Source organism: Morone saxatilis, unplaced genomic scaffold, assembly GCF_004916995.1.
Source record: "Morone saxatilis isolate NCDOM2014 unplaced genomic scaffold, NCSU_SB_2.0 Contig21, whole genome shotgun sequence".
NCBI lineage: Eukaryota > Metazoa > Chordata > Actinopteri > Moronidae > Morone > Morone saxatilis.
Window position 1 is genome coordinate 4,302,393 of NW_023339774.1, and position 14,407 is coordinate 4,316,799.

At 40.5% G+C, this 14,407-nt stretch overlaps 1 protein-coding gene across 1 annotated transcript in view; it reads right to left on the reverse strand.

Moving 5' to 3' along the window:
* Positions 1-13,544, reverse strand: part of LOC118332987 (atrial natriuretic peptide receptor 2) — a 54,058-nt gene extending 40,514 nt beyond the window's left edge. The window contains exons 1-5 of the mRNA XM_035668458.1: positions 12,704-13,544; positions 4,587-4,768; positions 1,832-1,945; positions 1,284-1,419; positions 293-387 (exon numbers count right to left, since the gene is read on the reverse strand). Of these exons, the coding sequence (XP_035524351.1) occupies positions 293-387; positions 1,284-1,419; positions 1,832-1,945; positions 4,587-4,768; positions 12,704-13,397 (1,221 nt within the window). The 5' untranslated portion in view covers positions 13,398-13,544. The remainder of the gene's footprint in view (positions 1-292; positions 388-1,283; positions 1,420-1,831; positions 1,946-4,586; positions 4,769-12,703) is intronic.
* Positions 13,545-14,407: the final 863 nt, after the last annotated feature.

The following is a 14,407-nucleotide window of genomic DNA, read 5'->3' on the forward strand; positions in this document are numbered from 1 at the left end:
CATTGCCTCTGCTGAAGGAAATCACTATGGCTGATGGCTGATAGAGGAAGGAAATGATCATTACCACCAGTAAAAGCTAACATCAGTGTTTATTTTGCAGCCTTTGAGTTCTGTTCTTTTAAATCAACTCCCTCCTGACATTAAATCCTCCTGTTTCATGCCAAAACATTTCATATCACAATAGAAAATGACCATCTCTTTCCATCGCACTGGAGCTTTAAGCTTTGAATAGTACCCCCTTGTCGAAGATCACAAACACACTGAACACGAAGCGAATTAAAGCACGACTTACCCCGTACTCTCCTGTCTCCTGGTTGGTCATCGCCCACAGGTTCAGGTCTATATCCCTGGCATTTTTCTGGTCTGTGGTAACTAGTCCTGTCACTCCTGAAAACACAGATATCCACATTAAAATGCCCATTACGCCTTCTCTCTTTCAAATTGGGAATATTCAACTGTTTTTCTGTCTTTTTAAGTATTTCAGTCATATATTTGGTTTCTTTTCCCCTCCCAATCAGTGCAGTGCTTATTATTTTATTTTTTACTTTTTAAGAGTCATAACAAGAATACCTGCTGGAATTTCCAAGCTGTCCTTCAAGAAACATTGTTTGACATTGTTCTGTGCAAACCCCAGTAGCGAAGTAGTCAAAAAAATTTAATTGCTGAGCCACTATTGGATATTGTTAAATCTGTAAAACATCTACAATAATAAAGTGAAAGTTTCCATTATCATTTTCAACATGGCCCTTATTTCCCTTGTTCTTCTTTCCCATCATGCTGAGCAAAATAACTCTCATCAAGTCTTTTAAGCTGAAGCAACAGAATCCCATTGTTCTATTCTTCCAGGGTGATGTGAGAGCAGATGTGGCAGCCAGCAAAGTAAACAAGGAAGTGTGTGAGCACCCACATCAAGCATCAAATGGACTATTAACGGGATGTTGTGTGATAACTGTTCAATGACTATAATTATTGTGTTGAAAGGGTATATTTGAATCGCATTTGGGGGGGGTCAATGGTACTTTCCAGTATCAGTCAGCTGGGCCGGTCACTTGGCCTCACTGCATGTTTACTGGAGAGCACTGTTCCCTATTATGTGAGAGGCAGCCATGGCTTTGCTGTGAAATGAAAATACATTCTGTCCAATACTGTCCATGCTGCATTTTAGAAATCAGTGAGGCTCACACATCAACGTATAACGGACTGCCACAGTCAAACATTTAAAACCTACTCCAACGTATGAAGCATTTATTACAACTTAAAACACGTAATCAACATTTGCTCACCCCAGAATCGGCGGTTCTGCGTCCTCATCGTGATATTAATGCCGTCATTCTGGGCTCCACCATCCGCCAGCGTCTCCTGCAAGGCCATTGCGTACAGCACGAAACCATCATAGAAGCTGCCGGCGATGTAGTCCATCTACAAGAAAGACCTAATTTTGAACAACCAGCAACAATGGGAATTGTCGCAAAACACACATTTATGATCAATGATACATTAAAAAAGATATATAAAATTTTTAAGGGAGGAACTTCCTATCCTGCAGTCAACATTGATTTTGTCCGAAAGTGCCAAAAACCAACAAACAAACTAAATTATTTCTTTAAAAGTCTAATGTACTTTGTGAAACTCCCATGCTTAATAGCTGAGATGAAAGCAGTAATAAAAGAAAAGGTATTAATTGCTACCATCATTGTCAACATCATTCATCATTAACTGCTGACAATTACTCAGCACAGTGGGGATTTTTCTGCACAGAATATCTTATAAAAGATTAAAGAGGTTGTGATGTTGTTGAGAACGCATAAGGTTTTCATCGACTATAACTGACCAGTGATGGTTCCAAATGCACGCCGAAATCCCTCTGCGCTTTGGCATGGAGTTTCCTCTGGAAGTCTTTGTACTCTGGATTATCAGGAGGCCGGTATGTTATGACGAAAACAGACTGGAGGAGACACAGAGAGAGAAAACATTCAAAAACTACAGCATGAGATATGGTGACTCTGGATTGATCCTTAAAACATCCAGAGAGTCTGTCTGAACTCCAAAACCTCATGAAAACACATTTTTGTGAGTTATGTTTTAACTGTAATATGAACATGAAATCTAGTATGTTATTTGGTCTCGTTTTCATCCTTAATTTTAAAAAGTATTTTAAAGTTATGCTAATGTAGTTGGAATACTAAATCTAAGACTTCCTTGCACCTGTGCTCATTTTGTATTTTAGCATAGCAAATCCCAGATTATACTCTATTGTCTGTGACATTTTGTTGTTTATGATTGAGGGTCACAAACTGCTAACTCATCAAGTAGCTAACTGCCCGCTGACGCTAGCTACCTGTTGGCTAAGTAGCATTAGCGGTAACGTTAGCTCCTGGCTATTATTAAACTTTGAGCAGCTTTCTGAGCTGACTGAGAAAGTTGGTAATTACATCATTATTTGGGTATAAACCCCTTGCCAGCTGTATTCTCCTTTCTTTTCTGGCATCATGATTTATGTGCAGGTCCTGCCAAGAAAGTCCACTCCAACATTAGCTAGTAGCTATTTCTGAGGTTATGTACGTTGTACAGCAGAAAAAAGGAGCATTTTCAGGAGAGGAGGTTTTCACTATGAAACAGCCAATATTTGACTGAAGAAAAGCTGTTTAGTAAAGGCGAGTATTTTGGTTGAACATGGTTATTGTTGGCCTCAGAAAGTGTTCCCCTTTATCCCTATAACTGGTACTATATATATTTTTATTTATTTATTTTGCTATCTTTAGACAATATGAGGCATTATTCCATCAGGTAGCTATGTACAAAATTCTTACAGTAAGCAGATTTGTATTAAACAACTCTACTGGCAAACACAGTTAATGGTTTTCACATCCAATATCAATGTGTTCTTACAACAAATTTGAACCAATTTGAAAAACTTGAGCACTACACTTTATTATTTTAATGACCACCAAATGAACTAAATGATCGTCAATAATAAAGATTTATTTCCAGTTTTAAAAAGCAATGCTTCATAAATATTTATATTTTAGGCTGATAGAGTGACTAGCAACCCATGTTATTACTTTCATGATATTTGATTTGGGAAATAAATGTCGAATTACTGTAACACCACATGAGAAGTGACAGAGATGCAGCATTGGATAGAGAAATAGCATTTTGAGCCAGACATCCCAGTCCAAATAATTGCCTCAAGTGACCTTTGATTCTGTTGCTTAACTTGCTGCTATCACACAAACAGGTTTTCAAGATTTCTATGAAGTCCTCAAGCTTTGCTCTTCACTGGAAGAGCAGTAAATCGTTTATCATGTTACAACCGTCACTGGAACCCCACCACACACTTCCACAAGCAATTATTGCTCTGAAGGAAGCATATTGCCATAATGAGCCATGTTATGGCTTGCAGACAAATTAACGCCTTGCGTGATCAGCAAAATGGGAGCCAAAATGTTGTTCTAGAGCCAAGGTTAAGAGCAGTTCAGATAAACAGATACTGAGAGCGTTCGATGCTAGAGCTGTTATTATGAGATTTATTTATTTAAGATTTTATAATGAATGTGATAAAAAAATACTTGATTTGCAAATAAAATTAGTAAAAAACTTAATAAAATCAAATAAAATATTTGATTATTATTAATATTCTGTTAGGTAATAAACATTTCAGGCATATTAAGATTAAGAGGATATTTCAAATGTACAGTCACCTTCAGGTCCTACAAATGAAATGCAAAGGAGGACATTCATTTCCATTAATTACTGAAATTACCTGTATTTTAACCCTTTTAGGCAACATGTGTTATTCCCATTACCACAGAAATACTCAAAGAAAGATAATGCTGGATTTCTATTCAGAAAGCCTCTCTCCTTAAAAACTTTGCGAACACTGAATTAAAGAGAATAAAGAGAAGCCAGTGTGACATTTAGGGAGATAAATTAGACGAGCGACACATCTGTGCCCACTTTCTTAGGTCTCAGTGCACTAATTTGTGGAGCTAAATGGCTTCCTGTGCAAACACATCCCCTCATTCATTACCGTCACGCAAGAATTTCACTCCTTAAAGTGGCCGAAAGGGTTGCAGGGTTCTTGTCCTCTGGGAGACTCAGTCTGCCCACCCATTGGCAAAAATGACATAGCCAAAAGATCATCAGCTAGAAGATCATCACACACGTCTGACATTACCATAAAAGCTTCCCCTGATTCTGATTTGTTTTAAGAAACTTTGTGGAACAAGTGATCGGAAACAATTGAAAGAATTTGAAGCAACTGTCAGACTTTGTTCTGTGTAACTCGGTAAGTGGAGTCTCATAGAGATTATGGGATTTAGAGAGAACACCAACAGAAACATCAAATTAAGTATCCGTTGTCAGAGACATCCTTTTCTCATGCCAAATGGTGGTTTTTGGTCTTGGATTATTCCCTGCCTCCAATTACAAAGCGGGCGAGACTGTGACAATCCACATTCACAATAAATCTACAAAGAATCTGAACACAATCAAAAAATTATCAAGCGATCCAAACAGATGCAGGGCTGTTGCTGTACATCTGTGCCTGTGTGTGTGGATGCGTGTGTATGCAGTGTGTGTTTTACCTTAAAGACCTGGATGGGATTGGCCCAGTCCGAGTCTGAGTTCTGCCAAGGTTTGCGATCGGCCAAGCTCTCGGCAAACACGTCCAAATAGAAAATGGCATAGTTTTCTGGGTCCTGGATCTCGCTTTGAAACAGCTTCATGATGTTCAGGAAAGTCTCCACGGGGCCACAGATGTACACAACTGCAGAGGGAATAAGAATAAAAGGCAAGAGGTTTGTCTTAATCACTTAAAATATTATTTAAACATGGTCAAAAGTCTCTTGATTCAAGGGGGATTTTTCTTTATAATCATTAAGATGATCATGATTTTATCTGCTTTTCTGACACCAAAGATAATCACTGAAACAAGTTGATTTATATTGGAAACAGTTTCTCACTTATTTTAAATAAACAAGACTTTTAGGTCTCAGTATTAGATAAAAAAAAGGCTTGATAACTTAGTGTTGGATACATTTCACTAACTCTCCATGCAAAGTCAAAGGCTTGATTTACACCGTAGGACCTAACACACTGTTCTGAAATGTACATCTGATTTTGTTTTGGCCACGTGTTTATTTCTAGTTTCAACAGTGACCCATATTTGATTATTTACAATCAAAACAAGCTGTATGCATACGCGAATAAATGCCAGATGTAAGGCCGTGCATACATGAAGAGCCGAATCACCATCTGCGACAGGCACAGACGAGACAGATATAACAACTGAGCAGGAGGTGGAAACCTACTGGTCTGAGGTTGGAGGGTAGGAGGAGCCTGTAGCTAGTGGGCAGGGTTTTATAGTAGATACACCCCCTTGATTTAATTGTTGCTCGCTCAAATCTCCAAATTTCCTTTCAGCTAGCTCTTTGTTGATGTTTGGATCCACAGTGAGCTGGCTGGAACTTTGGGGGAGATATTGAGGATACAACAAAATCATGTTATGTTGTGTGCAAGGTGCTGTAATACATTCAGACCTGCACATTTATTGTGATTGAACTTCCTTATGTATTTCAGTGTAATTGTTCTGTGTAGTATGTCACTACTCATAAACGCAAATACATAAAGCCAAATCTAATATTTTAGACCCTATTTTTGGTAGACATTTTTGGATACATTTCGGTCCGCACCAAAAAAGGTATTGAGTTTCAATAATAATAATAATAATAATAATAGAAAGTTAGAAGTGTCAGCTCTAACCTATCAGCGAGCAGGTAGACACTGTCTTACTAAAAGACACAACAGCATTCAACACTCGATTGTTTGCCGTTGCAGAAATCAAACTTAAGACCTCTGTTAAAGGCTCTGACAGTGTCTCCACCCACTACCTTCACACTGCCACCTACACCCTCTTGCCGTTGAGTCATGAATAAAAAACGTAGCATTATTTCCATTCGCTGCGTATGTCAGAGTGGCTGCTGCCAGCTGCGAGCCAGTCCTCCCGGTTAGCAGACATTTCCTCATGTGTTAGACCCAAGTCGGCTGCTGCTTAGACCCCAACTCTCATCTACTCCAACATGGTTTACCATGCCAAGTAGTCCTGCTGTCTCCTGGACCGCTCCCAAGATAAATGTGCTACACAGGAGGTGGAAAATGTCCTTCTGTGTTGTAGCAGTCATACAGAATATGGACCTGCTTTACTTTACACAAAAGCACGTTCAATTGTTTGGTACAAGTTGTTCCGACTCCAGGATTGTAATCAGCCCTGTTCCTGCTCTAATCTCTAGACTGCAGAAAATGTCTTTCTAGTTATTAAGTCCTAAATTTGTATTTTCATAAGACAAATTTGTTTATAGAATTTTACAAAATCAAGTCTCATTTTTACCCCCACTAAGGAGGTAATGTTTTCAGTACTCTTTTTTTTTTTTTGGTCTGATTTAGCAAGATAGCTCAAAAACTTGTTGACAGATTTCCATGGTTGCGCCAAAAAACTAGTGATGTGTTTTTTGATCTAAACCCAGGATTTTATAAAAAGGATTTCTCAACATTGCAAGTTATCTTATTTGCTATAATCTCGTGAACTACTGCACTTCTAAAAACTGGCATACACTGTAACCTGCATGTGTATTTTCTGTTATTAAAATCAAATATATATATATAATAATGCAAATATAGAGGACGCATGTAAGAGCTCTCTGCGTGCTTTCTCCTCGATAACAATGCAGTCTGCCCTATTTCAAGATAATGACACTCAAGCCTAAACTGAAGGACACGTGCCAAGGAAAACACAGAAAATGTGATAAAACAATTAATCTGACTTCATCTCCATCAAATGTCCTGAGAGCTAAACAGCAGACCATAAGAGAGATGTTTTTTGGATAAAATATCAAACTTTTACCAACATCATAGAGACGCTTGTTTCTTATTGGCTGTTGGGTCTCTGTTAATGTTATAATCTTGTAGTTGTATCAAACCCCCCATTTTTAATACTATTTATGGTTGGGGGTGTTTTCAGCGGTAGCCATTCAATGTACTGTACCTCTGAAGTAGTTTTCATTGTTAGTGGCGGAGTCCGCCATTACCATGCGGGATTCTGGTTACCTACCTATGTACAAGGGATTCACAATGTTCTTTTTAGTGTCATTTTATCTCACTGATATCAACCTGACTGTTTACTGTTCACCCTCCTATTGTTCCTTCACATAAAAGCATTCACCTTACAAAACAAAAGTGGCTTTTATTGTGAAGTACTCACAGGAAACAGTGTATTTGTCACCAAAGGTAAGGCTGGCTTCTGATAGTACTTTTCATTGTATCTGGAAGAGTTTGCCTTCGTTGCACAAGACTCAAATTGCCTCCACGCACAAGGGATTCACAGGAAACATCAAGTAACAGACATGGATAGACAGAAGTTTAGAAACCCCTCTCACTAAAACACAACACAATTCAACAGCAGCACAAACTACATTCTCCAAAATGATCATAGATTCAGCACATCTGTAGAACAATAAAAACAGAAGATAATGAAGTTGCTGGGGGAAGCAGTGCTGTATCAGTGTGCATTATTATTAGTTTGCATTGCAGTTTGCTCTTGTTTGAGTAACTTAGTAGTAGTAGTAAGACAAAAAAAAGATGTCTGAACTAGAATCTCACTGACACTTGATTTCTTTAAAGCTTTGAAAATGAGATAATTTCTATTGGAAACCGTCTCACTTTAGCCTTTAGCAGCCTTTGAAGACAAGTAATGAAGACTGGTAAACATTTGGGTTGTTTGTAGGTCATGTGAAGGCCTGTATTACTCCGATGCACCAATGGAACAAGTCATATTACTCCTGCACATTTGTAAACATTCGTTTTCATAATTTAAGCAATTTAGATTTTTAATTACAGTTTGGTTTGTAAATTGGGACATTTCACTGTTGATGGCTCCACAGATAATCACATGCAAGTACACAAACAGAAAGCAAGGCAATTACTGCACTCAGCGTGTTTTTGTCGCCTTCTTGATTGGATTAGGCTGGATTTTCTAACATGACTCTGCGTCATGTTTGTCTTGTAGCTGAATCTTTTCAAGAGAAGATTATCCTCTAGCTCTTTGTTTTTTCCTGTTCTAATCTGTCTTGGGGGTTTTACCACTCTGTTGTAAAGTAGATGACTTATAGCCTCTGTAGAATTTCTTCACATAGAAAACTGAATCCAAGGAAGCAAGATGAAGTTCATCTAACCCTCCACTATTGTTGCATCCTGGGAGCGCTTTCACAGGAAACAGGATTTCTGTAATTGCACAGAGGCACTACCTTAGCTTAATTGTGAAGAGACACTCTTTTCATCACTCGCTGGGAGATACAAAATGCTGGCATATGCACTCGAAAAAAGAAAAAAAATGCAACACAGTCTGATGTATTCTTCCACTCACACAGCTGAAAGTTTCCCTCTTGTGGGCCATTAATGGACCGAACAGCATCAAGGCCAGAGTGTCACTAGGCAATGTGATGGGAGCTGGAACATGTGTACAGAGTACTGCTTTTATTTCACAATACACCAGAGCTGGAAGAGGGGCTTGAAACCTTTACTTAACAGGTCAGAAAGCCATACAGATAGTTTTAGTTTTATCTGTGCAGGTTTTTAGATATCCATTTCTGTGATTTCTGCCTCCAACCCCAATGTAAGGCAGGGGAACGGAATTTTACTTGTGATATCAACAGTAAAATGTCTTCCCAGAAACAATGTCCCTTTGCTCTGGATAGTTTCTATTGGGACTATTTCTTTGGTAAAAGCAGCTGGTAATATAATAATGAAGCAGATTGTTATGTTTCCAGATCTGCTGAAACGTTACATACCGTCTACAGGATGATAACATTAGATTATGTCTACAATGCATTGTGGCATCGACTTCAATTCATTTAACCAATTTTAACAGCTATATTCTTCAAGTTTACCCATGGATGGATTAACTAGTTAGGGTCATCGAAAGAGTCATTTTTCGGTGTCCTGACTAATTTCACAAAGTTTAGTTTGAGTTCTAGTTCTAATTAAATCAAATTTAATTAGGCTGTGGTAGCGGTTGCTGGGAGTCAACTTTTTACCATTATTAAAGAAATATGTAAATATAAGAGTTTATTTAAGCAAGTTTTTGTTTTTGACTGAAATATCTTTACAACTATTGGATTGACTGCTGTTCAATGTTGTGGTATTCAAGGTACGTAGGCATGGCTAGATGAAAAGCCAGTCCCCAATTTGTCTAATATATTAAATTAAGACCAAATACAATGCAAAAGTAAGGGTATTCCAGACCAATCCCAGCTGTGCGTTTTTAATGCAAATGTTAGCATGCTGAAACCTCTACAGGACAGAGCCACACAATTGCAGTACCAAATAATGCAGGACATGCCTTGATATTGTACTTTAATGGTGCAAATTCCCTTACAAATTCGCAATTAATCAAACTACCAAAAACCATGACATTTAGTGGGACTTCTGGGTCTGGAGATGGGTATTTGATAATGAGCTGAACTAATGTAGAATCAAATATGGGATGGCTCCCACATCTGCATTTTCCAGGTATGAAAATGAGGAATTCGGGGAATTAGAGGGGGTAGTGGGCGGGGTGTTCTCAACAACAACAGCACGCAATTACTCGGTCAGCTGTCAAAGCTCCAGGTATGTGTGTCTTCACAATAAAAGTTTTCTTTTCCCACCTCGGCTCAACCAAGCCGGCAGTAAGGTGATGTTACAGAGCCGATAGCCTGGAGGTTATCTGCTGGGATAAAAGTGAGCTGAATGCCGAGCCAGGACAAGCCCTGACAAAACCATTAGCTTCCCTGACCTCCAGCTCACTGCGGCAACTCCATAATTCATCCGAGAAAGGGGGGATGTTTGGCAGCTTGCACCTTTCACCTCTCTCCATTGCTGCTTCACCGCCCTTTAATTACCTTTACCGTGTGTTTATTCCACTATTTGTTGATGCCGTTACTGTAACAACAGATTAAGATGTTTGTTTCACAGTGCCAGAAACCATAATACTCTAAGATTTACTGGTTGGAAGCAGACCTTGCTCTGAGCTGGTTCCAAAAATGATTCCCTCCGAACGTTCCCAGGAGAATAGGGAGAGAAATATTCTGCAACACCCATGCACTATAGCTGACTATCAGCATCAGATGCATTTCTGACATAATCGTGTGTCAGATATGTAACAAACAAGCAAAGGTTAGAATGCTCAAACTTTAACAAATATTGTACTCTTATTTCTTTCTTCATTACTGGCAGCTTTGTGGATTCAATTAAAACAATAAATATGGCTGTTGGAATATAAACTCTGGAAATTCTTCAATTCAACCTTGACACAATGTAATGACACAGTGACTTCCAAACATTATCTAAAGTATTTAAAAGAAATATCTGAACCGGCAGAGGAGCAAACATGTTCTCCAAACTAGGGCAAAACACGCCATTGGACACTGTTTTCTGATCCGACGCCCCCGATTGCTTGTCAGTGCCTTCTATGGTTAAGGTTCGGTTGGGTTCAAGCACAAGACTGCTGCTAATGCTAATTTTAGGGGTGTGATTAGCCTATCCTAGCATAAAGACCGTAATATGTAAAATGACTAGGGATAGGCGAGTACACCATTATCTTTATGCGTCTGTCAAACCAACTAAATTATCTCTGTTATTAGATGTACTCTGAATGGGCGGGGCTTAAACTGGGTGTGGGTGGGGCTTAAATCAGAAGTGTGTGGGGACTACTTTTACTAATTTGTGATCACAAAAGTAAGAGCGCTATTTACAGAACACGTTTTTTTAAGCTGATATATTTACGAGGACGGATATTGACACACTTTCCTCTGATTATTACTCGTGCTTGTAAAAAGTACATTAGCTGTACCGGATAATCATTTCAGCCGAGTACTTGCTCAACCCTGACAATGACTATTCATGATTTTAGGGGAGTTATAGTCTGGAATTAACTCTTGACAAAAAATAATTTATCCATCCGACACTTCTTCTATGCGGCATCTTTACACTAAAAAAACAAAAACAAAATAAATGTTGCTTACTGGACCTTTAACACATAGACATGGGAAAACTGCAATATTACCAAATAAAAAGGATGAGTCAATGGGTTTTCTCACAACCTGGAAACCCAAAAGTTGTTCCTACAATAAAGCATTGGTAAATGAATTACTGAATTATTTAACATTAATATAAGCCATTGAGTACCATTAGAAAGAGGGCACAGGAATGTGTCATTTTGCACGCTTCATGCTTCTGCAGCTTTTACAAAAGATGCACTTCATCCGCTTCAGTATTCTTAGTTGATCTCTCCTCAAAAAAGTGCAGCTGCACTCATGCACGTGCCACAGTCCAGACTCTCAGTCACACAATTAACTTTTCACAACAGCAGTAATCATTAAGTCAGCCTCACAATGTTTCCAGTTAATTAAACTTAGGGCGAGAACAGTGACGAGTGATTTAACAGCCATTCTGCTGTGTGATTTACGCTTTATCAAAAAAAAAAAAAAAACAGCTGTTATTTTCATTTAAAAAGCAAATGACTGTTTGGCAATTTGATAAAAAATTTCAAAATAAATTTGTTTCCCTCCTTAAGGCTGGGAATTCTTATTCCACACCACTGACAGCATCTATATATTCTGTATTATCTTGTTCCAGCTATTCATGGAAGCTATATGATGCTGCTTCCACTGAATGAAATATTCAGACCCAAGACTCCATGTTGTTATGGCTTCCATCAAAAAGAAATATTCTGTTCTCATTTAACTCACATTTCCCCAAAACCCAGCCTGGCCTGTTTGGTAACTTAGGAAACGCTGGCATCTCCACTAACGTTTAAAAATTAAACTTGGGTGGATCTGAATAAAGTTCACAGCATGAGTTTGCACTGACCCAACTCCTTCTGGGATTGTCACTGCAGGTGAATGAACAGCAGCAGCAGTAATGCATGAAGAGAACCGCGCATACAAGGCATGTTTGGGGCTGAGAGGGCATTTGATCTTAACCTCTGTCTCTCTCTTTCTCTCTCTCTATTTCAAAAACGCAGGTGGTGGTCCTCTGCAGGCAATAAACCAGCAGCAGCAGACTGCCCACAGCCTAAACATTCCTCTGTAATAACTCCGGAATAAACAGGCTTTCCCTTACACCTATTCCAGTCCACCTCTGTCTGTATCTGCTGGGAGAAAGCTTCACTGTGACCTCATTACATAAAAGCGGAATCTCCCATTGCAGAATTTTGTAAAATACCTCAAATCAATGCTCCAAATTAAACAGACATGCGTGTGTGTGTGTGTCCTGAGGACATTCAAGATCTTTTTCTTCAAAGAAATGATATAAACCTGCCTGCAGGCTACTGGCGAGATAATCTTACTCAACTGTTTCCCATGCAGATCATCCAGTCAGAGGGAATTTCCTCCTCCATCCACTGACATTATCTTTATATTGGCCAGCTGCTGATCTGCTCTATTTCGAGATAATGTCCCTCACTTCAAAGACAAAGTACAACAGTTTTTGTTTTTTTTACATTTTCATCACTAAAAACGCTAAAAGTTGTTTTTGGAGGTGATGTGGTCTGGTTGTGTTTCTGTTTGGACACCGGAGGCCTGAATGTGCGCATTTGTGGAGTGTTTCATGTGCCAATTCCCAAGACTTCAAACTTTTAATCACACTTTTCCCATCAGCATGAACTTACTTCTCCCTCGCTCCTTCATGAAAGTAATAAGATCCTTGTAGTACTTGTAGTCGTCATACGGCTGGGCCTCCACCGTGATGTTCATGTCCTCCTTGAGGTTCAGATAGATCCCCTCTGACAGAAAGTAGTGCGGCCGGTCGTCGTGGCGCAGGTCGTGGAAGATCACCACGGCCCGGGACGTCCAGTTGAAGTGCGTGTGCAGGACGTTGGCGAAGTCCCCCAGCTTGGTGGTGGACGGCCCGCTGCGCACGATGGTCCGGTATTCTTCGCGCTTGTCGAAGCCGTACGCGGGTCCTCCGGCGGTGATCAGCGGGAGTTTCCAGTGGGACGCAAAACGCCCCACGGAGGCAAGCGGGTACACGCACCCGGGTCCGAAGAAGGCGTCCGGGCGGATGTAAAGCTTGGCGTCCACGGCCACCACCTGCGCCCGGCTTTCGGCGCACGATCCTACGGCCGGGTCCTCGGTGCTGTAGTTGAGGATGTTGATGTGACGGTCGAGCAGCAGCCCGTGTTTTACGTGCAGGTCCTCGTGCGCCATGAGGATGGCCGGGAAGACGCGCGGTAGAGCCCACGGGTACTTGTGGTGGTTGTCCGGGAGCATCACCGCCACCGTTATGTTACCTCCGCAGCCGGGGAGGAGGCAGCAGGACAGCGCCGCGAGCAGGCAGCATCCCAGCGCGCTTCGGCAACCCATGTCGCGTCCCGGCCGCTTGGAAGTCCCACAGAGGAAAGTACGGCCACGGAGGGCGCACCGTTTGGAGAGGAGACACACGGCCGGCTGTGGCACCCTGACACCAAACCATAAGTATCCGTCTTCCTCGCTCTCTGCTTCCTTCTCCCTCAAAAGTCAAACAAAGTCGGTAAAGGAATCATCCTGTCGCTCCAGCCGGGCTGTGCCATGCGTCTCCGCTGCGTAAATCCACGTTAAATGAAGTTCCTGTAGTTCCCAAAGCGCCTTTTCCAGGCGCAGCGTGGTCCTCACACCGGCAGTCTCTCGGAGAGTGATAACATCCATTCAGATGACTGCAACTTAAATCAGAGCAGCCCTCTGCTCGGCCCCCACACGTCACACACTGCAAGAAAAGTCCACATCTATTAATGCGCTGACCACTGGGGTTAAAATGATTATTCCCAAGATAAATAATCCAATGTTTCCGGTAAAGTGAGAGGATTTCGGTGCGGAGCGTATTTCTAAGTATTTTCTTATCTAAGGAGAAATGTGGTTTATTCTGCCTCCTCACAGAAAGAGGCAGATCCTGACTGACATGTCTTTCTCTAAAGACTAACTCACAAATGAAACTGCATGAGGCGCAGAGCAAGTGGGTCAGGTTGTTAATGTTTGAATTAAACATCTGACCCTAAAGCAAAGTGCGACAGACTGATTTACATGTTAAAATATATGAAAGACCTACCACCTTTTTTGCAGTGCATTATTAAAGCTCTCAAAACGGGCGTGAGTCGCCCCCTGCCGGCCAGTTCACAGAGTGCAGTGCAGTGCAGAAATGCTGCTGAGCCACTCGGGATGATTTTAAGGATCTACGCATGTACATCTTTTAATGGATTCTTCATTTTAATATATTTAAAGTGTCTGAGGGTGGAACATCAGGGGTTTGTACCAGGGTTTTCACAGATTGTTGGTGACAGGTGCTGCTCGTTGATGGCGCTGTAGATTGATTGATCGATTCATTTGATAGGCCTATCATT